This window comes from Pempheris klunzingeri, chromosome 5, assembly GCF_042242105.1.
Source record: "Pempheris klunzingeri isolate RE-2024b chromosome 5, fPemKlu1.hap1, whole genome shotgun sequence".
Taxonomy (NCBI): Eukaryota; Metazoa; Chordata; class Actinopteri; order Acropomatiformes; family Pempheridae; genus Pempheris; species Pempheris klunzingeri.
Genome location: NC_092016.1, coordinates 1,556,501 through 1,581,831, shown reverse-complemented (window position 1 = coordinate 1,581,831; position 25,331 = coordinate 1,556,501). Strand labels below are relative to the sequence as shown.

The 25,331-nt window shown below is 43.9% G+C and overlaps 2 protein-coding genes across 2 annotated transcripts; both read left to right on the top strand.

Moving 5' to 3' along the window:
- The first annotated feature begins 1,959 nt into the window (after nucleotides 1-1,959).
- gpia (glucose-6-phosphate isomerase a) lies at nucleotides 1,960-18,486 on the top strand. Its single transcript, XM_070830364.1, has 18 exons — nucleotides 1,960-2,186; nucleotides 3,816-3,906; nucleotides 4,892-4,960; nucleotides 7,590-7,709; nucleotides 8,025-8,108; nucleotides 8,766-8,912; nucleotides 9,251-9,322; nucleotides 9,728-9,772; nucleotides 11,097-11,150; nucleotides 11,506-11,566; nucleotides 12,420-12,463; nucleotides 13,463-13,615; nucleotides 14,569-14,698; nucleotides 15,147-15,223; nucleotides 15,900-16,028; nucleotides 16,839-16,914; nucleotides 17,152-17,218; nucleotides 18,054-18,486. Exons 1-18 carry the CDS (start codon nucleotides 2,068-2,070, stop codon nucleotides 18,175-18,177), a joined length of 1,662 nt encoding a protein of 553 aa, XP_070686465.1. The 5' UTR covers nucleotides 1,960-2,067; the 3' UTR covers nucleotides 18,178-18,486.
- Nucleotides 18,487-19,882: 1,396 nt separating this feature from the next.
- Nucleotides 19,883-25,125, top strand: hsd17b2 (hydroxysteroid (17-beta) dehydrogenase 2). The gene is made up of 5 exons (XM_070831384.1): nucleotides 19,883-20,138; nucleotides 21,331-21,543; nucleotides 22,152-22,337; nucleotides 23,075-23,212; nucleotides 24,483-25,125. Exons 1-5 carry the CDS (start codon nucleotides 19,883-19,885, stop codon nucleotides 24,821-24,823), a joined length of 1,134 nt encoding a protein of 377 aa, XP_070687485.1. The 3' UTR covers nucleotides 24,824-25,125.
- Nucleotides 25,126-25,331: the final 206 nt, after the last annotated feature.

Here is a 25,331-nt window from a genome sequence, read left to right as displayed (position 1 = left end):
TGGACTGGGGTTTTTATTAAGAGCAAATAATAAACTGTTGTTCAGTACTTTGTGTCGGCCTCCGCGTCATCTGTCCTCTTCAAAATGTGGAACTCGGGGAGACAAAAAAAAGTGAAGGTGCCCGAAGGTGGTTGGTTGTTTGGCTGAGACGCTAACAGTCAGCAGTCTAAAAACATTTTATGTTTTTAAGACTTTAATTAGCATAACCAGGTAAGACAGTAAAGTCACAGAATAACAGGTGGAGGTTTGCTAGCTTTATGTCCTGATGTTTATGGTAGACCATAATTTAAATTTATGCAGCTGGCCCATGGGTCTGTATTATTGGCATTAATCTGCCTCCATACAGCTGTAGTCCCAATTCCAGTCACTATGGATTCTGTATTAGTTTATGCTTCAAGTCTGTGTTATTGGCACTAATTGCCCTCATACATGTATAGTCCCATTCCGAGTATCAGGAATTCTATATTACATAACAAATTAACAGGGCCGTGTTATTGGCACCAATTGCCTCCATACTTTACAGCCCCATCCTAAGCATTGTCATCTCCACTTTACATAATGAGACCACAGATTTGGCACTAATTTGCCTCCATACTATTACGCTTCCATTCCAAGTATTAGGAATTCTATATCACATAAAGCTACAAGTCTGTTAGTGGCACTAATTGCCTCCATACTAGTAGAGTCTCATTCCAAGAATTATGAATGCCATATTACATAAAGCCATAGGTCTTTATCATTGGCACTAATCTGCCTCTATACATATACAGTACCGTTCCAAGTATCATGAATTAATATTAACTAACTAAGATCTGCACTGGGTCTGTAATATTGATGCTTATTACTTCCATACTATACAGTCCCATGCTAAGTATTAGGAATTCTAAATTATGTAAAGCTGCATGTCTGTATTATTGGCACTAATTGCCTCCATACAGGTAGTGTCCCACTCCAACTATTGTGAATTCTATATAACAAAGCCATAGTCCGTATTAATGGCACCAATCTGCCTCCATACATATGCAGTACCATTCCAAGTATCATGAATTAATATTAACTAAGATATACACTGGGTCTGTAATATTGGCGCTTATTACTTCCATACATATAGAGCATCATGCTAAGTATTGTGAATTCTATATAACATAAAGCCATAGGTCTGTGTTAATGGCACTAATCTGCCTCTATACATATACAGTACCATTCCAAGTATCATGAATTAATATTAACTAAGATATACACTGGGTCTGTAATATTGGCGCTTATTACTTCCATACATATGGAGCCTCATGCTAAGTATCATTAATTCTATATAACATAAAGCCATAGGTCTGTGTTAATGGCACTAATCTGCTTCCATACATATACAGTACCCTTCAAAGTATTGTGAATAAATATTACTTAACTAAAACATACAGTAGGTCTGTAATATTGGCGCTTATTACTTCCATATATATGCAGTCCCATGCTAAGTATCATTAATTCTATATAACATAAAGCCATAGGTCTGTATTAATGGCACTAATCTGCCTCCATATTTGTACGATACCATTCCAAGTATCATGAATTAATATTACTTAACTAAGATATGGGTCTGTAATATTGGCACTTATTACTTCCATAGTTATGGAGCATCATGCTAAGTATTGTGAATTCTATATAACATAAAGCCATAGGTCTGTGTTAATGGCACTAATCTGCCTCCATACATTTACATTCCCGTTCTAAGCATTAGGGATCCTATATTACATAACACAGCTACAGGTCAGTATTATGGGCACTAATCGCCCTCCATACATTCCCATACGCTGGGTGGGCGGAGTTTACTGGGGGGGGGGGCGCAGTGAGGCCTTCACTGTCATTGGTTGCAGCTCCGTCAAACCAGCTCCGTCCCCCCTCCCTCCCTCCCTCCCTGCCCAGTGTCTAAGCAGCTCTGTCCGGCCCTCTTCTTCATCTCCTCCGGATCCCCACACGGAGACCAGTCCACCTCCACCTACACCACCGCCGCCACTACAGCCGCCTCACACCGGGGTTCTCTGCCCGCTCTCACCGCTGACCTCCACCATCATGGCGCTGACCGACGATCCCAACTACAAGCGGCTGGAGCAGTGGTACAAAGCCAAGGCGGGCGGCCTCAACATGCGGGACATGTTCGACTCCGACTCGGACAGATTCAGCAAATTCAGGTTGGAGGACAAACACTGTGATCACATGTAAAACTGGCCGACATGATGGTGATGATGATGATGGTGGTGGTGGTGAAGGAGGGGAGGGGGGCAGGTGGGCGTGATGCCGATACAGCCACAGCCTGTTCGGCCTTCTGTACCTACCGTGAATCTCAGGTGTATTTCAGCTCACACCGCGAAAACCTGCAGGTTAAAACAAAACACCTGAGCGTGTTTGACTGTGTTTGTGTGGCGGACACCCGTTTCTTCCTCCCTCTCTTACTGCTGTGAGCCACAAGGTCACCGCCTCATATCAGCGGAAACGGCCCCAGGTGAACTGCTCAGACCTGTCCTCACATGTCAGGAGAAAATCTCCCACCTGAGTGTCGCAATTCGTGTTTGGTTTTTTTTTTTAATCACAGCCACGGGCCTCGTATTAAATCACCTGGCTAATATTAGTTGCCGTGCTAAAGTGGAGGCATCCATTATCGGACAGAGGGAGCCTAGCTAGCGCTGGGTTGGTTTCTGTGTAACAGGTTGTCTTTATAGATGTGTGTATATTTAATAATAAAAGTATTGTGACTTTAAAGCTGATATTTATTGACATTTATGTGATTTACAGGCGGCTAACGCTTGCTAGTTAACACCTCCTGACGCTAACTAAATAAAGTCCGTTATTGGACATCAGAACTCGAATTATTAATAAAAATTAAAACTCTAATTATCAGTATTATTATTTAAATCTGTGTGTCACTGCTCAGTCTGTTACTACACAGTTTACAGGTCTGACATGTTGCAGAAAAAACGACTAATAAGGTCAAATATCCAACTGTTAGCCGTGGCTAGCTAAAGCTAACGCTAAGTTGGATCAAACCTGTTGAGCTCCGTTATAACAGCTAGCATGCTAATTAATGCTAACAGCCTTGGGTGTGTGTGTGTCCGATAATGGACGCAGCGTGGTGCTTGCTGCCTCGTTTTGAAAAACATGAGCACGTAGACGAGCCGTGAGGACCGATGTGAACACGGTGCAGCGGGGTCCGTCAGGCAGGTTAACTGCTGCCATGTTGGGGGCTGGATGTCTGCGGGAGGAGGCTGAGCTCAGGCTACGTGCGGTGCTGCACATCCTCCAAGGAGGCGAGTCAGTGCAGGAGAGGAGAAACTGTCAGCTGGCTGCTAGTATTCAGTAATACTGCAGTATCCTCAGAGAGGATGTGTAATGCATCACTTTACAGGGTTACTAACAGCTTGTGGAGTGTAAATACTGGGAGCACACCCACTGGGACCTGATGCTCAGGATGTGTAAAAGGATGCAGGGCTCAATATTAGTGTCTGGGACAGGGTGTGATGAGTATAAGTCCAAAACTCGTAGATGTTTCATGTAACGTGAATTAAAAACAGCAGAAACGGCAGATTCTAACATCAGAGAAGCTAAAACCTGCTGGTTTTCAATCACAAACACTTTATTTCTTATAAAAATGAGATGCATGTTGGCTCTAAATGACTGGTGCTGACTGTGAAGCAGGAGGTCGCTCACGTTGTTTTTTTACTGCACCGAGTGGAGAAATGAATAAAAATGACAAATAATAGATTTAAAATAAAAGCTGGTTTGATTTTTTTTTTATGTGACAAATGTTTCCTTGTTTTCTTCAGCACGACTGTGGAGACGGACGACGGAGAAATCCTGCTGGACTTCTCCAAGAATCTCATCAACCAGGAAGTGCTGGGCATGCTGCTCGCCATGGTAACACACACACACACACACACACACACACACACACACACACACTGAAGCCGTCTCCTATAATCTACCTTAAGCCCCTCGGCTCACAGTAACGCAGTGTGAGCGTCTCTGCAGTCCGAGCGCTCCTCCTGAAGTCCTGCCAGATGTTTAGCAGCTGTAAACCTGCTGCAGGTGTAGCGGGGGGGTGGGGGGCTACAGGTGAGGTCTGGGCTCTTACTTTAGTCACCTGAGGGCTGCGCTAAGAGGCTCGTTCAGCTTCGGTAGTGTGAGCAGGCTCCACAAGCCCTAGGGTTATCACACCGTCTGTTAACTCAAAGTCACTGAATGTTTCCTCAGTAAGGACTGAAAAAAGAAAAAGGACTGCAGGTGAAGTGTTAAAGTCGTTATGAGGAAGAAATGTGAAGAATATAAAAGCTGTGGTTCAAATAAGGTGAGAGAGGAACGCTGAAGAATAAGTGAATCTTTATTTTACTCCTCAGTCATCCTGTTTATTTCTGTTTTATCATCTATTATATGAACGTAAAAAGCTGGAAACATGATGTTGGAATGTTTTAATAATAATAATAATAATGTGTGTAAACCTAAACATAGTTCAGAGCAGATTTCTGTCACCTGTTGGGATGGATTCCTTCCCCTGATAGAATACGAGCCCTGATCTGAACTCTGTTGCTCAAAGGGACAATGAAACAGGAAGCTTTCAACACTTTTATTTTGAAAGAGAAAAGCTCTTATCTTCACCAACCATCACAGAGGACAGAGTGCTGCCATTGTCCTGCAGCATTATGCTAACATCTGTGGGAATGTGGCAACGGCACTTGCGTTACTTCCTCCTCGGAGGTTTGCTAAGGAATGAAAGATTTTGTCACGTTGGCACACGGTCGCTGCAACAATCCATTCAGCGCTCAGGTGTCGGCGCCGGAGGAAGCGAGATACGATATGCAGAAATGTGTCGAGGTTAACGTGTGAACTTCTGCAATGTTCGCAGGCCAAGTCGAGGGGAGTGGAAGAGGCCAGAGAGAAGATGTTCTCCGGGGACAAAATCAACTTCACCGAGGTACTGAGCTCCGTCCGCCTGGAGACGAGTTTTTTGTTTAAAATTTTTATGACTTGCAATTTTTATTTTCTGAGTTATATATATATATGTTAATAAACATACAAACTTTCAACATCCAAACACCCATCGCTCACAGAAGTGGCTGGCATCTCATGAATCAGTTGACTGGGTGATGGATCAAGGGAAAATACTGAAGCAAAAGGAAATAAAATAAAGAAAATGAAAGAAATAAATTGAAACAAAACACATCTGATACATCTGGATACGGTCGAGGTTCATACCCCAACATCCTATATGACGTTCTTTCATAAGCCGCAGTTCTACCCAGTTCAGTCGTCCAGTCCTGAAGCGAAGGTTCTCCGGGTTTCTTCCAATTCCTGAGGACGATCTGTCGACCAATCACGATAGCAGTCTGTGTCCGATAGCACTGTACAGTCCCCTAAAATAGAACGTTTTGATAACATTGACAATGTAACTGTGAATCTTCCTCCAGTACTGACTGATCCACACTTCCAGCAGGCAGCCGCGTCCCTTAGACCAAGTCAATCTAAGTGCTGAGATACCTCCATCTCCTCCATATTCCGTTAACATCTTATAATATTTAGCCGTTTCATGACCCTCTCCCAGTACCTTAAGGACTCTAGTGACCCAAAAGTCTGTTGCAATAAATGACAAAGTTGTAGATACCTCCAGAATTGGGAATTAGGTAAGTCATATTTACGTTTTAGATCATCAAATGAATGAATTGAGTTTCCGTTGTACAGATTTTCTAATGCAAAAGGAAACAGGTTTTAAACCGTCAGAGACAAACGTGGAGAAAAGGTCACCTTACACACTCCACATGGGAGGGAATCAGATTCCAGCCAAACTTCACTCACATTTTAACAGATTTTCCAGGAAGAGTATAAGTGCAGTAAAGCTGGTTTGTTTTAGCGTCACCCTCGTTCCCTCCACAAACAGTTTGTGTTATTATTGCAGGAAATCAGCTCTGTGGCAAACACAAGTTTATGATATTTATTCAGCAAGATAATCTTCACATATGAACACAACTTTTTTTTTTTTTTTTTTTTAAGCGTAAACACAGTCACCATAAATTAAAAAATAAATAAAAGTTAGGCTATAAATCAACTACACTTGTAGGAGTTACTTGTCTCCTGCTGCCTCAGGACCTGATATAATATACTGCAACACAAACAAACGGACTAAGTAACATTTAAAACACCAAAGTCACACAACAACACAAACAGACTAAGGCAGCGGTAAAAATTACTGTTTTTGTGAATGGAGTCTGGTGGCTTTGAAGAGATCTGACAGCTTTAGTGACTTTACAAATCAAGAGTTTTGCCCCAAAATCATATGAAAAGCTTATAAAATATGATTTTGTGTTATAAATGTAACTATCCTACAGCTTATACTAGTACAGGAGATGGTGGAGACCAAAAACGGAGCTAAAACAGAGTGAATATTGCTTTTAAATTCATCAGGATGAATTGATAATGTGGAAAACTTAAAAGGTGATGATATGTTAATGTTGCGTTCAATGGTCATTTCTACTTGCAACAGTCATTTACGATGTGGCCACACACGGTTTGTGAGCAGGATGAAAAGTCTGTGGAATGCTCCTTTAACATTCACTTTAATATCCCAACTCTAAGCAAACATCAGAGACTTTCAGCTCCTGGCAGTGAAAACATGAAACGGCAGAGAGGCGGACAAAAGCTACCCTCACAGTGACTGCACACATTAACACACACACACACACACACATTAACACACACACACACACACACACACATTAACACACACACACACACACACACACACGCACACACACACACACACATTAACACACACACATTAACACACACACACACACACACACACACACGATGTTGCAATGCGGTTGTGTAACAGCCTCCTCGGTGACTTTGCAGTTTGTGCAGACACACTTTGATTTGCGAGGACAGATTTAAGGATACAATAACATCTGCAGCCCTTGAATACGTCCACTACCAGCTGGATCTTTGTGATTTAAGTAATCAGTTTGATTAATTGATTCAGTGTGTTGGTGTCTAACATGCCAGAGGTATTGATCGATTTAGGATTAAAGAGGAAAACATTATTTAATTTAATGACATCGTACCAAACACTGATAAATCTGTTTACAAATGTGAGGAAGCTTCTTTCAAGGCTGACAAAGAGGTCTGGTGCCTCCTTACTGTAAATACACACTGTAATAACTTTATTGATCCCCTGCTGTAGTGCCGTCAGCAGGTCAACATGTTAGCGTCCTTTGCACTTTGGTTTATGACCAAATATCTTTAGAGCCGGTGACTTCAGCTGTGCTCTGTGCTCACAGCTAACTGGCTAACGCTAGCATGCTAAACTAGGATGGTGAAGATGGTTAGCTAATCAATCAGCTGATTCATTAACAGGTGAACTGTTTCAGCACTGGATATAACAGAGATGATGACATCAACAGTAATTAACTGTGTGTGTGTGTGTGTGTGTGTGTGTGTGTGTGTGTGTGTGTGTGTGTGTGTGTGTGTGTGTGTGTGTGTGTGTGTGTGTGTGTGTGTGTGTGTGTGTGTGTGTGTGTGTGTGTGTGTGTGTGTGTGTGCGTGTGCAGGGTCGTGCCGTGCTCCACGTCGCTCTGCGTAATCGCTCCAACACGCCCGTCCACGTTGACGGCAAAGACGTGATGCCAGATGTCAACCGTGTGCTGGACAAGATGAAGGCCTTCTGTCACGTGAGTCCAGAGTGACTGACTCAGGATCAGATATAGTTTAGATATAGATAAAGTTTAATGACCTCACAATAACAAACATATTATTAATGTGGACACATTAATAATATATTAATAAGAGACATAATTAAAATATCTGGTGTTACCTGCCAGGGGACTACAGATGTAAATTAGCATGCTTGCTAACTCTGGCATGTTTTTATATTGATGTTTGTTAGCGTGAGTTGTTCCTTTCAAATAAATAAGATAAAAATAGAAATTAAAACCCAGTTTTCTAAGCGTCGTGTGAAGGTGTGACCCTCTCGGTGCTGTTCACAGAAAGTCCGTAGTGGAGACTGGAAAGGCTTCAGTGGGAAAAGCATCACTGACGTGGTGAACATCGGCATCGGAGGCTCCGACCTGGTGAGTGAGCAGGTTTACTGTCTCAGTGTGACCTCTGACGGGCTGCTGATGTTTCTGCAGCTGGACAGAAATAGTAGGAGATAGAAACATATTTATTACCTGGAAAAAAGGAAAAGATGAATGAATGAATGATGTTTTTCTGCTGCAAACATCTGCACACAAAGTAAGAAGAGGGAGAACATCTAGATCGACTACAGGAGGAGATCAAATCATTTGAACCAACACGTCTGTTAGAATTAGACGTTAACAGGTGATGAGAAAAGATTTAACTGAACTTTATTTATAAAGTAAATAAATAAATAAAATAGAAAGACGATCAGGATGAAGAGAAGAGATCATTTCTGAGAGGAGGAGGAGTTATTTAGACGATCTGACACTTTAACAGGAGACAGAAGAGGAAATATTATGTAAAAACACACAAAAGTGCTTCCCTGTGGTGCGTTCAGGTGTATTAGTAGTTAGCAGGTCACCTGAGGACACAGTCAGGTGATCTGTTCATCTTTTTATCAAAGCTGAGGCCCAAATAACAAATGATGTAGACACACAGGAAGCACTTCAGCGCCGTCGACCTCCACTGTGGGGAAACAAACTGTGTTGCGTTCAGGTAACGTAGGCTTTCTAAAGTATATAACTGTGTTGTTGTGGTGTTGCGTTCAGGGCCCCCTGATGGTGACCGAGGCTCTGAAGCCTTACTCGGCCGGTGGACCGAACGTTTGGTTCGTCTCCAACATCGACGGGACTCACATGGCCAAGACGCTCGCTCAGCTCAACGCAGAGACCACGCTGTTCATCATCGCCTCCAAGGTGACACCACACACACACACACACACACACACTATAATTTATACATGGAGGATGTTCATGGTGTATTTGTCTCATTGTCATTTGTCTCTTATATTTTTATGTCCATGCTGATTTATCTTCTTACTATTGAGTTTCTGCTCTCAGTCGCTAGTTTACGGTCTTCTTCACCACAGCAGGACGTTCATTTAGTAGATTAATCTGAATCCATTAGACCCAGATAACGCCGCGCTCGACCCCCGATCTTCTTTTCTTTAAGTCTTTATTATTTATTTGGATCAATCGTCTTGTGAGTGATTCGTGTGTCACTTTGTTGTCGTTGCTGTTTGACCTCTTCTCAGACGTTCACCACTCAGGAGACCATCACCAACGCAGAGTCCGCCAGGGACTGGTTCCTCCAGACGGCCAATGACGTGAGTCCACCTTCTCCCTGGACGTTAACCAGACGCCACCGATGGAAACTGATTTAGTTAGAGAGACGGGAGGGAGAGGGGGGAGAGAGGGGAGAGAGAGAGGAGGGAAGGACAGAATGAGTGGAGGCTAAAACGCCTCAGACTTCTGCTGCGTCACCAAAGAAATCTGTAACTGCCTGTCTGTCTGTCTGTCTGTCTGTCTGTCTGTCTGTCTGTCTGTCTGTGTGGATGTCTGTGTGGATGTCTGTCTGTCTGTCTGTCTGTCTGTCTGTCTCTCTGTCTGTCTGTCTGTCTGTCTCTCTGTCTGTCTGTCTGTCTGTCTGTCTCTCTGCCTGTCTGTCTCTCTGTCTGCCTGTCTGTCTGCCTGTCTCCATCCTCCTCATGAGTCTCTCCTCTCCTCCACAGAAAGCTGCTGTGGCCAAACACTTTGTCGCTCTGTCCACCAACGCGGTGAGTCTGTTTGTTTTGGTTGTGGAGGAGCTGTTGGTGTCTTTTACTGGTTTTACTCAGTGAGATAAATGAAACAGGATGGACGTGCTCAGGTGTAACCAGGTTAGCTGCCTGTGAGGAGATCATAAAATATACACTTAGAGATGTAGAAAGAATTAAACTGACTTTTGGTTAAAGTCCGGTCACTTCCAGGTCCCTTTGGTGGTGGGAGTAAAGTAAATAAATGAGAAATACTGAAGCTTTAAATGTCCCAAACTTTGTGAAAAGCACTTTTAAACGTGCAGCTTCAACAACCATGATGTGTTTTTAGAACTGAACCGTGTCCAGCTGCTCTAGTGGGACCTCAAACACAAGAACATCAGTAGAATATGGGACAGTAAACATCTCTCCAGGTGTTCATGTATGAAAAGACCCAAAGTCAAGAACAAAACAGTGCGACAGTAAAGAGTTCAGCCTCAGCTCTGTTTGAATCCACCGTCCCACAAGTGTCACTGGTGTCGGTACACAAACGGCTGCAGGGAAACATCATCAGGCTGTGACCTCGAAACGACAGAAGACATCAGACTGACGGCTCCAGACCAGACGGGACCAGACGGGACCAGACGGGACCAGACGGGACCAGACGGGACCAGACGGGACCAGACGGGACCAGACGGGACCAGACGGGACCAGACAGGACCAGACGGGACCAGATAGGACCAGACAGGACCAGACGGGACCAGATAGGACCCACGTCACATTATTAGTATTAGTAGTATTATTATCGCTGCCTTCGGCTCAGTACCATCTACTGGAACAAAAAGAAATAATCCTGCCGTCACTCCCATCAGACTCAAAGCTCAGTTTAGTTAAACTGCTGCTGCTCAGTGTGGTGGAGGGTCGGTGTGGTGGAGGGTCGGTGTGGTGGAGGGTCGGTGTGGTGGAGGGTCGGTGTGGTGTTCAGCCAACAGCTATAAATATATAAAACTACCACCTCTGGTCTTTTATTATTAAGGCTGTCAGTCAATCAGAAAAGACAGAAAGGTAACTAAGACTGTTGTGATAATGATGTTTAAATGTTTAAATGTAAAATCAGTGAATTCATGTAGAATCCACTCAGGAAGTATTTTAAAACACAAATACTGTTTAGTGGCATCTAAAGAACCACAGATCCTCTCCTGTGACATCAAACTGCACGTTTCAGAAATAATGATGATGTTTTCTGTCAGCTAACATGAGTAACACTTCCTCTCCTCTCTTCTTTCCTCTCTTCTCTCCTCTCCTTGTTTCCTCTCCTCTCTTCTTTCCTCTCCTTATTTCCTCTCCTCTCTTCTTTCCTCTCCAGACTAAAGTGAAGGACTTCGGCATCGACACAGCAAACATGTTTGAGTTCTGGGATGTAAGTCTGTCGTGTTCAGTGATGATCAGGCTGAAAGATGATGCTGTCAGCATAATGCAGTGTGTGTCTGTGTGTGTCTGTGTGTGTGTGTGTGTGTGTGTGTGTGTGTCTGTAGCTCAGCAGCATGAGATGATGTTTGGTGCGTTCACTGACCCGTTATGACAGACTGAAGGTCAAAGCTCCCCAGAGGGAGTTCAGATGGTGTTTTGTGAAGCTCTCTGCTCGTCACTGTGTAGTTCAGAGACATTAACCAGCACTAAGTAGAGGACTGTGGAGATGCTCTGATGCTGTGATGCTCTGCGTGTGCTCTGATTGGTGGAGTGACTCGTGTGATGTCATGTTTGCTCCTCCTCAGTGGGTCGGAGGTCGTTACTCACTGTGGTCGGCCATCGGTCTGTCCATCGCTCTGCACATAGGTACGTCTGCTGTGGCCGCTCATAACCGTTAACCTTTACTCACTCTGTACCTGCTGGTCGTGAGTTTTTAAACACCAAACCATCTGGAAATCGGCTCAGAGTGTTATTCTGAGTGTGTGACAGCATTATGGAAAGGATCCCTACAGAGAGAGACCTGGAAGATCCTTTTGGTTTAACCACAAACAGCACACACACCAGACTACATTCACTAAAACACTGATTTTAGCTCAGCTGGTTTGCTGCTGCCTTAATCAGTTAATTTGTGTTGAATCTGAATGAAAACACCAAAGTCAAACAACCCAAACAAACGGAGGCAGCAGGAGACGAGCAGCTCATTAGATCCTCTCTCTCTCTGCAGGGATCATTTCCATAATGTGGTCAGACACACAGACTTGTCCCCACTGTGACATGAGGTTCAGATGCTGTGTGAGGTGAAAGGAACAAGTGGACGCAGAAATAAAAACAACAGATTACTGAAAAACTAGTTCTGCAGAGCAGTTTTCAGAAAACTGACTTCACTTTTTACATTCTTTTATTTAAGTTTGATTAAATTTGAGTTTTTTTTTATTTGTACATTTTATTGTTCTGTGTTTCAGGTTGAATGTTTTTCTCTATTTAGTTTGTTCTTATTGTTTCTGTGTCCACCTGTGTGTGTGTGTGTGTGTGTGTGTGTGTGTGTGTGTGTGTGTGTGTGTGTGTGTGTGTGTGTGTGTGTGTGTGTGTGTGTGTGTGTGTGTGTGTGTGTGTGTGTGTGTGTGTGTGTGTGTGTGTGTGTGTGTGTGTGTGTGTGTGTGTGTGTGTGTTTAGTCACACAGACTTCAGTCACGTCTGAACTTCTGTGGTTTTTTTTCAGGCTTTGAAAACTTCGAGCAGCTTCTTGCAGGAGCTCACTGGATGGTAGGACGACCTTTTATTTCTCTTCTAACATTTATCAGCTGTTGGTCATGTTTCTCAGTCAGTAAACACTGTGTGTGTGTGTGTGTGTGTGTGTGTGTGTGTGTGTGTGTGTGTGTGCGCTGCTGATTCTGTCACACACACTTTTAAATATTTACATTTTTCTGCTCCTGCACAAGAATCTTTGAGTGAGTTCATTGTTCTTATAATAATAGATTTTATTTATACAGAAGAATTCACATGCTGAATGTAACTTAAAGAGAAGAAGGAAAAAGCAGCAAGAAAATTCAACTTTAACCACAAAAAGTATATCCAGATATTCACTAAAGAACAAAGAAGCATCTTTTGGTCTGTGTCAGTTTGACTCTATGGGGCTAAAATGATGCTGCCTTCAGCCCAAAGTAAGTTTTTATCAGAAGGTCGTCCTCAGGGAACCCTGACTCCATATTAATGATAAGATCTGTCATGGGTTTATAAGTTAGATTAGAGGCACAATGAAAAAAATGATTATTATTCATGTAAAATAGTTTGAGAGAATTAGATTGTTTGATATTTGGGAAAACTAATTCTATCATTTGGTGGTTTTGACTCGTCCAGTCAGCTGTGAGAGTGCAGCAGAGACGACGGCACATTTTTACCAGAAAACCAAACTTTAATTGATTTTCCAGGTTAAATGAAGGTTTGTCTTTTAAAAAGCACTGAGTTAGTAGTTAAACACAATATAAAATAAGATCAGCCAAAGACTGAGATCTAAAACACAGCAGTCATAACTCATAATGGTTAGAATAGATGTGTTTTCAGAGACTGCAGCTGTGAGAAGATATTAAAGGTATTAAAGGTATTAAAGAGTTAAATCTTCCGTCATGGCCGCCGTAGACGGAGAAGTAAAGGATGGATGTGGTCAACAGTCTTGTGTTCCCTTCCTCTGCTCACTAAAAGCCGCCGCTCTGTTAGCGCTGACGCACACAGACGACCTAACGAGGCTCGTTTCTTCCCCCCCAGGACAACCACTTCCGCAGCGCCCCCCTGGAGCAGAACCTGCCCGTCCTGCTGGCCCTTCTGGGCGTCTGGTACATCAACTTCTTCCAGGCTGAGACTCACGCCATGCTGCCCTACGACCAGTACATGCACCGCTTCGCTGCCTACTTCCAGCAGGTCAGTGTGGGCGGTGGGCGGGGGGGGGGGGCAGCAGGGACCATCTGTTCAAAGGGAGGAGGGAACCAACGGGCCCCCGCCTCACTGAGGAAACACTGCAGCACTGACGTGAAGCTTTAGGCCAGAACAGCGTAGAAACACATCACACACAGGGCGACGCCTTCAGGAGCTTTTCCTCCTCGTGTCGGGGGGGGGGCTCTGACTAGTTTCCATGGTTTAATGTGCAAAAAGACACAAACGCAACAATCTGCTGCTTCACTCTCTGATAGCAGGAGCAGCGAGGAGGTCACATGATCAACAGATCCCCTTATGACATCATAAATGGAGCCAAATCTGAACGGCGTGTTTTCGCACACGTTTGCTGAAAGATGGAAGAGAAATAGAAATAGATCTGTATATTTGTGTGTTTATGTTGAAAAGACATTAAAAAGTGCATGTAGCAGAATCTGGAGCCTTTAACTTATTGATCAGGACTTCATTTTAAAATGGTGAAGTGATAAAACCTGATCAGTAAATGAGGGAAGGTGCTGCTACAGTTGATTACCGTCACTGTTGAATTCCCATTAAGTTGCTTTAAAGTAGATTTTCCTCCCTGATTCTGTTTCTGATACCTGCACTGACGTATCGATCGATATTGAGTACCAATCCCACACCAGTGTGATTAAACTAAATGTATAGATGTATATTAGTATGATTGCAGTTGTACACATCAGAGTTTAGGGCGAAGGTTTACTTCCATGATCCATAAATCCTTTTTATCAATCAGTTTATTCAGGCTATCATTAGACGGAAAGAAACAGCATCAAATCTTCACGTTGAAGAAGCTGCAACCAGTAAATTTGAGGGTTTTTTTGCTAAAATTGCAGATTTAAGATAAATTGTGTGTTTTAACTACTAGAATTTTTCATCATGTGGGTTTGAACGACACGAAACGATCACCGTCTGCTCCTCAGGGCGACATGGAGTCCAACGGGAAGTACATCACCAAAGATGGCAGCCGTGTGAACTACCACACCGGACCGATCGTGTGGGGCGAGCCAGGGACCAACGGACAGCACGCCTTCTACCAGCTGATCCACCAAGGTGACCCACACTAGTCCTCCTCAGCACACATTATGGTCCGGTAGATCACCTCAGCTAAAACGGGTCCGGTAGATTACCTCGGCTAGAACTGGTCCAGTAGATCACCTCAGCTAGAACGGGTCCGGTAGATCACCTCAGCTAGAACTGGGCCGGTAGATCACCTCAGCTAGAACTAGTCCGGTAGATCACCTCAGCTAGAACGGGTCAGGTAGATCACCTCAGCTAGAACGGGTCCAGTAGATCACATCAGCTAGAACTGGTCCGGTAGATCACCTCAGCTAGAACGGGTCAGGTAGATCACCTCAGCTAGAACTGGTCCAGTAGATCACCTCGGCTAGAACTGGTCCAGTAGATCGCCTCAGCTAGAACGGGTCAGGTAGATCACCTCAGCCAGCAATTAAAGATGTACTGATCAGAAGGATTAATTGACTGGTTGTTTCCTCACCAGGAACTCGTATGATTCCCGCTGACTTCCTCATTCCTGCTCAGTCTCAGCATCCAATCAGAGACAACCTCCACCACAAGGTAACGCCCCCCGTCTCTTCACACCTGATGTGACAACACTTCCATGAAAACGTGTTGCACAACGACGAGCTCTGAGCTCTGAGCTCCACAGTCCAGCTCTTATTACTTCAACTTTATTGACTCTGTCGTTTGTCTGTTTCCTATTTCCAGAAGTAGCTGCTCATTCATCTAAAATAACAGGTGTATTTATAGGTTGCGGTAAATCCCAGAGGTCATCAGGTGAATCGGCTCTGATTCAGTTTACTTCCTTGTTTAAGTTTTTTATTTTCAAATGACCAAAAAAACCTCAGAAATAGATCATCAATGATCAGCGAACGTGAGATTAACAGAGTTTGTAAAGGCCTGCGACAGCTCAGACCGGACTGTGAACGCACCACTGAACTGAAGTGATGCGTTCACTTACCGTTGTGTGTACTTCAAGCTGCTTTATATTTTGATTAATTCACTGGCTGTCATAGGAACAGGTTTAAATAGTGATGCATTCACTTGCTGTCAGAAAGTGAACGAACAACAGGCTCGGAGAGTCTTTGAACTGAAAGAAATGAGTTTAATCAGAACGGGATTTATAGTTTTCACCTCGTTGAGACGACGCGACCGTCAAAGAACTCCATCTTTGTTTTTGAGCCAAAGTAATGACTGAACCTCATCAGAAAGCTTCATGTTGTTCTGTTTCCAGATCCTGGTGGCGAACTTCCTGGCTCAGACAGAAGCTCTGATGAAGGGAAAGACTTCGGCCGAGGCCCGTAAAGAGCTGGAGGCCAGCGGCCTGGCGGGAGACGCTCTGGAGAAGCTGCTGCCTCACAAGGTGACACGACCATCACAGGAGAAACCGACTTCATGTTTCAGTTTGGTGTGAGAGAAACTGTGAGATACGACAATGACGAGACCTAAAACATAAAATAAGCACAGAGAGAAGATATGACATCAGAGAATAACACCAGTTCTTAAACCTGGTTCCCATTTTTACATATTTTGGATTTGAGATGACTGATAGGTACTAAAAGTAGATCACTGCAATATTATCCTTTAAGGCAACTGCCCCTGATCACAGTAGGTCCACTAAAAGAGCTTGTTTGATCCACTGACAGGCTCAGAGTGTTATTCTAAGTGTGTGACAGCATCATGGAAAGGATCCCTACAGAGAGAGACCTGGAAGATCCTTTTGGTTTAACCACAAACAGCACACACACCAGACTACATTCACTAAAACGGGGATTTTAGAGAACAGGACACAGGAGCTGCTGCTCTGCTGCTGCCGCCTTCAGTTTGTTTGTTTGTGTTATTGTGTGTGACAAAATTGTTTTGGATCTGAACTCACCTTTTAAAACACCAAAGTCACACAATAACACAAACAAACTAACTGATTTAGACACAGTTAAACCAACAACTCCTGTGTAAAATGACTGTTTTTGTGAATGGAGTCTGGTGGCTTTCCATAATGCTGTCAGTGATGACTTTCTTGTTTTAATACACACACCTTACACCAACAAAGGACTAAAATTGTCCTTTTGTAGTCGAGTTTTTTTTGCTCAATAGCACCTTAATATATAATTAACTGCCCATTAAAGGTTTAAAAGTAAATAATTAACATATTTCTTCTCCTTCCTTTCTAAAGGTTTTCGAAGGAAACAAACCGAGTAACTCCATTGTTTTCAAGAAGCTGAGCCCGTTCATGCTGGGAGCTCTGGTCGGTGAGTAGTCGTGAGGAACGATGTCGGCAGCCAGTTGTTCATTTAGTATTAATATAAATATATATTATTAATATTCTGCTGTTTAACCAGAAATCAGGTGAGATATTATGAAGCTGTGTGGTTTGTGTGCAGATGACTGTGGTTAAATAATTCACAGCAAAGACTTTAATGCAGCCTTGTGTTTAATCAATGAGCTCTAATAAGTCATGCACTTATTTCTTCTTCTTCTTCTTCTAGCCATGTACGAGCACAAGATCTTCGTGCAGGGCGTCATGTGGAACATCAACAGCTATGATCAGTGGGGGTGAGCGGCTCACATTCACAGACACGAACAAACTAGAAGCTACAACAATCTGTCAAAGTTTGACTAAAAACACTCAACGTTAAGTGAAGAGGTTTAAATTTCTAAAGGATAACTCAAGTAGTTTTAAACCTTGGTCCTGTTTTTCCATATTTTGGATTTGAGATGACTGGTAGGTAGTAAAAGTGTTGGAACTGGTCCAGTAGATCACCAGTAGATCACCTCAGCCAGCAGCCACCAAACGGGCTGCAATGGCTGCAACGTGATCCTTTGGGACAACTGCACCTGATCACAGTAGGTCCACTAAAAGAGCTTGTTTGATCCACTGACAGGCTCAGAGTGTTATTCTAAGTGTGTGACAGCATCATGGAAAGGATCCCTACAGAGAGAGACCTGGAAGATCCTTTTGGTTTAACCACGAACAGCACACACACCAGACTACATTCACTAAAACAGGGATTTTAGAGAACAGGACACAGGAGCTGCTGGTCTGCCGCTGCCTCCATCAGTCAGTGTGTTTGTGTTATTGTGTGTTACAAATATTGTGTTGGATCTGAACTGACCCTTTAAAACACCAAAGTTGCACAAACACACTGACTGATGGAGGCAGCGGCAGACCAGCAGCTCCTGTGTCCTGTTCTCTAAAATCCCTGTTTTAGTGAATGGAGTCTGGTGTGTGTGCAGAGACCTGCTGGACTAATTCGTAGGACCCAGGTTTAAAAACACAGGATTTCCCCTTTAAGATCCCAGAGACATCAGAAGTAGTCACATGACAGAGAGAGAGAGAGAGCTCTGACCAGCGTCACTAAATGGCTCCTTACCGTTTTCCTGCTGACAGAGTTGAACTGGGGAAGCAGCTGGCGAAGAAGATCGAGCCGGAGCTGAGGGACGACTCTGAGGTCACCTCCCACGACTCGTCCACCAATGGCCTCATCAACTTCCTGAAGAAGAACTTCGCCTGAGCCCTCCGCCGGACCTCCTCCAGACCGCCACCTCCTCCTCGCTCCCGTGCTGGATCCTCCCACCATGTAGTCCTCTCTCATTGGCTGAAACTGTGTTGGTCTGACCCCCCCCCCCCTGTGAGAACGAGCACTTTATGTCTGAGACTTCACATGTAGACGTGTTTGACTTGAAAAGGGAAACATTTATCAGTTGCTTTTGTCTGGGAGGACAGAGAGAAATGTGCAGATATTACTGTAGGTGACGACGCGCCCCACACTCTAACGTAGTCAGCACTGACCTTCAAAATAAAAGCCCTGTTTGTCACTGAACCTCTGAGTCTTGTTTTGATGCTACAGACGATTAAACGTCATCACATAAAGGAGCAGAAACCGAATTAGCTGGTGAATCATTTTACATTACAACAGCACGACAAACTAGATCCTTTTTAAAATGATCCGTTTCAACAGAATCTGAATATAACGTTCATCATGAAGTGAGGATTTACTGCAGGGCTGCTGCACCACTTCTAGCCTGGTGCCACTGAGCCGCACTGCATTTCTACACACAAATACTTCTTCCGGCACTTCTAAAAGATTTAAACTTGCAAAGTAAGGCTGCATTCCAACACTAATACTACTTGGTATGTCCCAATAAATAGTAGAAATACCAGGATGTCCATATCACAGACTATGAAAGATGTGGACCGCCATTTTGAAGCCTTGAGTTTGGCTCGATGGGAGTTGCCATCTTGGATTTTTGGAGCCAGAAGTGACATTCGTTCCAAGAAGACCTCCTCTGATTGGTTAGTGAGCAGGAAGCCTGTTCACTGAGCTGATAAATCATTTCCTCATTGACTTCCATCCAATCAGACGTCTGTTTGATTGGCGACGGCCAAAACTTGAAACTCGAGGCATCAAAATAAAGGCTGTCTTTAATCTCCACACGTGGTGCAAAATGTTCAGGAGATCTGACATTTTTTAAATATAAGCCACAGCATCTGAGCAAAGAGGAGCCTTAAAGCTGCATTCTCTCTAGTGTCCAGCAGGGGGCGACTCCACTGGCTCCAAACAGAAGTCTGATTAGATGGAAGTCAATGAGGAAATGAGCTCAGTGAACATTTTCCTGATGAGTTTCTGCTCTCAGTCTCTAGTTTACAGTCTTCTTCAGCACAGCAGGATGTTCGTTTGGTCAATTATGGTCCATTTAGAGAGGAGGGGGGGGTTCTGGCTCCAAAAAACCAAAATGGCGACACCCATAAAGCCAAACTCGAGGCTTCACAGTGAGTTAAGAGGGCCAGTTAAAAAGGTGTGACAGTAAATCTTCCCAGCTTGGTCCAAAGATGTTCTGTAGCAGATTTGGTGACGACTGCTCAAAATTTGATCCTAGATCCAAATTTGTGTTTACAAACCAGAAAATCAAGCTACAGCGCCACCATCTGGCCAAACTGCACCTCAGCAACACCTGACGAGTGGTTGTGGAGATGATTCACAGTGAGAGAAACGTTTGGATTCGTTCTCTGAAACCAGGAAACCCTCCGATCTTTATCGGGGGAGGCTGCCAGTGAAAGGTGTCGAGTCACGGTGAACAAACAGGTTTCAGAACACACACCTGCTGGCAGGAGCACAGCATACCTGTGCACAGGTGGGTCAGAGAGGGCGGGGCTGCGGCCGTGATGTCACACCCAGGTGAGAAACAAACAAACACACCCGTCAGACTGTTTGAAGGATGGAAACCACCTCCTGTTTCTGCGTCGCTGCCGTCGTCGTGTTCGTCTTCGCCGTGCTGTGGAGGCTCCCGGGCGGCGGCCGGGGGGGGCGGCCCGCTGCCCTCGGAGGCGTCCTGGTCGGCGCGTCTCTGTACGTCACCGGTCCTCCAGCCGCCTGCGGGGTCGTCCTCCTCGGCTGCAGCTTCATCCTGATGTGTGCGACTGAGAGGAGCGACGAGCTGCTGCCAGCGCAGAGCAGAGCGGTGCTGGTGACAGGTGAGGACCACATCATCATCATCATCATCATCATCTTCATCATCATCATGTGTTAGATACAGACACACACATAAAGACATAAATAGACACAGACACATTATGCAGAGATACACATTCAGACAAACACACACCTACACACACACACACACACACCTTCAGAGGTACAGATGTGCATGTGTGCTGCGTTCAGGGACCCTCAACAGCTCAAACACACATGATTTTCAACATCATGTTAACCCCGTGTTGACCACGCCTCGTCTGTGCATAGGTTATATATTCATCTATTATTATTTGTAACACATTTATTTATTTATCTATTCATTCTTTGTACATTTATTCAACTTTATTTTGTTTCTTATATTGTTTTTACTCTAACATGTTTTCTGAATTAATCAATTTGTTGCACATTCTTAATATTAATATTTTTTCAACACATTTTGCACATTTTTATTTATTTAAAATGTTTTAGCACATTTTTTAATTTAACATTTGTCTGTTTTTGCATTTTAATTATTTATTTTTTATATTTTTAATTTCATTGTATTTATTTGCACATGTATTAATTTGAAAAATTCTATTAATTGACCTTTTTTTTAAAATAATTTTTTCTGCACGTTTTTATTTAGCTAATTTTACCATGTTTTTAAAAAATTCATTCATTTATTTTCCCACTTTTATTTATTTGGTTTCAACATGTTTCCTTAATCGATTTGTTTTGCCTCTCTTGTTTATTTTCAACACATTTTCTTCACACATTTTTATTTATTTAAAATGTTTTAGCATTTTTTAATTAAACATTTGTCTATTTTTACATTTTAATTATTATTTTTAATATTTTTTTTAATTTTATTGTATTCATTAGAAATTTTCTATTAATTTATTATTTTTAACATGTTTTTCTTAATCAATTCTTTTTTTCAATTTTTCTATTTAGCAAATTTTACCATGGTTTTTTTTTTTAATTAATTGATTTAGTTTTCCACACATTTTTTTTGCAAATTTTTATTTTTTTGTCTATTTAATACATTTTTATTTACTTATTTATTTAGCAGATTTGATCTGAGTCTTATATCGATAATAATCAGGTAACAGGTCAGTTCTGACGCTAATATAATGATATAAAATACCTTAGAGAAATAAGGAGCAGAGTTTGGTGAGTTGATCTTCCTCTTGCTCTTCCTCTTCCTCTCAGGCTGTGATTCGGGCTTCGGTCACGCTCTGGCCAAGCAGCTCAGCCAGTTGGGGGTGAAGGTGTTTGCTGGCGTGCTGGATGTGAACGGAGCCGGAGCTCAGCAGCTGAGGCAGCGAGGCTCCGATAACCTGCAGGTGCTGCAGCTCGACGTGACCGACGGCTCCCAGATAGAGACGGCTCACGGCCACATCCGCACCCAGGTGGCCGCCTCAGGTGACCCTGAACGCCTCATCAGAGGGGGACAGCCGTAACATCTGGGACAGGCTCTGCACTTCCTGGTCTCTCTCTCTTTCTTTCTTCTTTCAGTCACTGCTCACCGTCTTTGTTTTCCTGTGTTTGGATGCTACTGACTTCACCTCACATGATCTTCTTCTTCCTTCAGTGCAGCGTGCACAATCGTATGATCCTAAAAATGGAGGTTCGTATTTTTCAGAGAACAAAAAGGTCTGTTTAGTATATTTGCTCAATAAAAAATAGACAATTGCACACAAACCACAGTGGAAGTGAAACTATCTGTTTGTTCTTCCAGCTTTAATTTCACAGCAGCACTGGCTACATGTCAGAGAAACTAAAGTAACTCATATGATGTTAAATGAAGTCGTCATGTTTGTTACTTGAGGTCTGAGACCCGTAAACATCTCCACACAGACGTCCACTGCAGCTTCTTGCCTTTAAAAGCTCTTGTGGACGTGAGGAAACAGTCGGATCAGCGTTTCTAAACAACAGAAGATAAACAATAAGAGACACTGAATTTGTTAAAGATGCCGTCTCTCCCCCCAGAAGCACCTGAACGCACCACCTAGACCTCTGTCTTGCTGCAGGTTTGTGGGGGCTGGTGAACAACGCCGGGGTCCTCCTCTGTCCGATGGACGCTGAGCTCCACCCGATGGCGGTGTACAGACGCCACATGGACGTGAACTTCCTGTCTGCTGTGAGGATGTGTCAGGTGTTCCTCCCCCTGCTGAGGAGGTCCAGAGGACGCATCGTCAACGTGTCCAGCATGGCAGGTAGATCTGACCACCAGCGTCCACAACACGTCGGCAGTGTGTCCGTTTAAAGAACTACAAATCAACATGAGCACTTATTACAATAAAAGAGGAAGAAAAACCTTTTGGACCATCTCATTAAATACAACTATCCAACAATACAGCATTATTTGGTTTGAAATACTTGAATATTTGAGTTTTTTCAGTCTGGTACTTCTTCACCTCTCATGTGATGGTGCATTCAAGTGCTGTGAGAATCTTACTTCTGACTGAGCTGCTGAAAAGCACTGAAATAAAAGTGAGTCTGCAGCCGTGCTAGCAGTTAGCGAGGCTGTACGTGAGCTAAATGCTAACACTGGGATGCTAATATGCTCATCGTCATGTTCACTGTGTTGGTTTAGCTTGTTGCTAAAGTCAGGAATATCATTAGTTTTACAGTATTCAAGGGTTGGACAGACTTGGATTTTTGAAATTTACTGACTGTGAATGAGCAAACAGGGATTTTAGCTGGTGCGTTCAAGTGCTGTTTAGAGTTTTGGAGAGTCATATGTATATTAAACATCTGAGATAAAACATCAATGAGCAGAGTGGAGCTTTCAGGAAGTTGAACTTAAAAAGGTTGGCCTTAAGCAGCCAAGTTTCAGATTTCAGACCTTCTCACAGGCACCTGAATGCACCAACAATACACTTCTCTAAAACAGCTGATTCCAGGTGAAAAAGCACGTTGAAGCGACTCATGCAGGTGTTTGCTCCTGCAGGTGAGGTCCCGATGCCCATGTTCGCCGCTTACGGAGCCTCGAAGGCGGCGCTGAGCGTTTTCTCCAGAGTGTTGAGGCTGGAGTTATCCTCCTGGGGAGTCTCAGTGGCCTTAATCCAGCCTGCAGGCTTCAGAACAAGTACGTCTCATTTGATCTGCTTCTCTGGGCTGAAACCAGAGAAACACACTGATCTGATGCGTTCACTGTCTCCGCTGACGGGGATTCAAACTTTTCTGTGGTTAGTTTAGTTTAGTCACAGTTTTCTGTCTCTTTCATTCTTTTTTCCTTCATTTTATTATTTCTGTGCATTTATTACTTCTTTCTGTCTTGTTGTTGAAAGCTCTTCTTCTTCTTGGTTTCGGCCTTAAATCCGTTCTTGCGTTCAGTCCTTTAGTCAAACATCACGGTTCCCCTGATTCTTGTTCTTACAGAGTTTAACTTCACTCCTCTGTGGATCTGATCTCGTTTGTCCTTCACATCCCACAGATGCTCCGTTGGATTGAGATCTGGGAGAACTCGCTGTTGTGCTCCTCAAACCATCAAACCATTCGTGAACCACTTTTGCTTTGTGGCATCCTGCTGAAAGATCATGAGGGAAGAACGTGTCCATCAAAGGCTGTAGAGGTTCTGAAGCCCCTTTTTCCACCAACAGTTCCAGGAACTTTTATGTCCTGGTAATCTGTGTGGTTTGTGTTTCCACCACACCTCAAAGTTCAGGAACATTTATTCAAACCAGGCTGATGAGGTGTGGTGCTCCTTCAGCTTCTTATCATCTTGCTGAAGTTTGTTTCGGCCTGTGTCCTGCTTGTCGGCTCTTCTTCCAGCCTTCCAGTTCTTCCGTCTGCTTCTCTTCTTTTGCTCCATTTTCCAAACGATCAAAACACAAACCAAGTGAAGCTTGTAGAAATGTTCTGCAGCACACAGCCCCGCCCCTCAAGAAGTCCAGGTCATCTGAAAAGTCCTTCCCCCCTACTGGGACTTTTTCAGGGAAAGTTTGGGGTTGAGGGAACGTTTTTTTCTCTGGGTAATTTAGGTGGAAACGCCTCGAGGTTTTTCAAAATCCTGAGTAAATGATAAAAGTTCCTGCAGTAACATCCACACGGAGGGCAGGACCCGAGGTTTCCCAGCAGGACATCGCCCAAAGCATCACGCTGCCTCTGCCGGCTTGCCTTCCTCCCATAGTGCTTCATCAGACCAGGCCTCCTTCTTCCAGGCAGCGGCTTTCTATCAGAACCACCATTAACTTCTTCAGCAGTTTGAGCTGCAGTAGCTCGTCTGTTGGATCGGACCACACAGTTCCAGCCTTCGCTTCCATGAGCCCGTCACCACAGCAGAGCGGGAACGGCCCACAACAACTCGCTCTAACTCACCACTACATCCCAGTAATCTTCACTTTTCTTCCCCTCAGACATCTTCGGGAACAGCGACGACATCACTCGCTACAGGGACGAGATCCTCGCCGCGGTTTCCTCCGAAGCCATGGAGGATTATGGGAAGGCGTACATCTCGTCCCTCCCCAGCAGTCTGTCCAGAATGTCCCGGCGGTCGGCGGAGGATCTGTCCCCGGTGGTGGCCGACATGTGTCACGCTCTGCTGGCGGCCCGTCCCAGAGCCGTCTACACCCCCGGACACCTGGGATGGCTGCTCCCCTTCCTCCACCGCTGCTGTCCCACCGCCGTGTTCGACGCCATCATCGCCAGCTTCCCCAAACACGCCGACTGTGAGCCGGCAGGGCTCAAGAGGAGCTGAGGCTCATGGGAAAAGGAGTTTTGCAGAACATAGGGGGAGTTTCTCAACCTGTGTTCTTGTGAAACTTCACTCGCAGACCAACAACTAGGTTCAGATGACCGGAAGTGTTCTTGCTCCGCCCATTTTACCCAGGATGCATCGGGTGTGGACATATCCCAGAATGCTTGCAACAGTGGAAAATGGCGGCCAAAGCATAGAACAGTTTTAATTTTTAAAACACTAGAATTGTTGATACGGGATGTAGTTTTAAGACTTTTATGCAAGTTTATAGTTTTAAATTTCAAATCTATGATCGATTTGATAACATACATCCTACCTGAACATTTAAAAAAATGTTTTAAATGTTTGTGACAAACAAACGAGGCAGCGTCGTGTTTAACATCATACAGCCGTTATATGGCTCTCTGCACACACACCAGACTACATTCATAAAAACAGGGATTTTAGCTCACAGAACACTAGACTTTGTGTGGGTGGTTTAAAGGGCTAGTTTGGATCTGAACCAACC

Excerpts from the sequence above, each read along its gene's own strand:
- hsd17b2 (XM_070831384.1), top strand. The coding sequence starts at position 19,883 with ATGGAAACCACCTCCTGTTTCTGCGTCGCTGCCGTCGTCGTGTTCGTC. Across the intron at positions 20,139-21,330 it reads CAGAGCGGTGCTGGTGACAG|GCTGTGATTCGGGCTTCGGT; the intron begins GTGAGGACCACA and ends TCTTCCTCTCAG. Across the intron at positions 21,544-22,151 it reads CACCCAGGTGGCCGCCTCAG|GTTTGTGGGGGCTGGTGAAC; the intron begins GTGACCCTGAAC and ends GTCTTGCTGCAG.
- gpia (XM_070830364.1), top strand. The coding sequence starts at position 2,068 with ATGGCGCTGACCGACGATCCCAACTACAAGCGGCTGGAGCAGTGGTAC. Across the intron at positions 13,616-14,568 it reads TCGCTGCCTACTTCCAGCAG|GGCGACATGGAGTCCAACGG; the intron begins GTCAGTGTGGGC and ends TCTGCTCCTCAG. Across the intron at positions 15,224-15,899 it reads GAGACAACCTCCACCACAAG|ATCCTGGTGGCGAACTTCCT; the intron begins GTAACGCCCCCC and ends TTCTGTTTCCAG.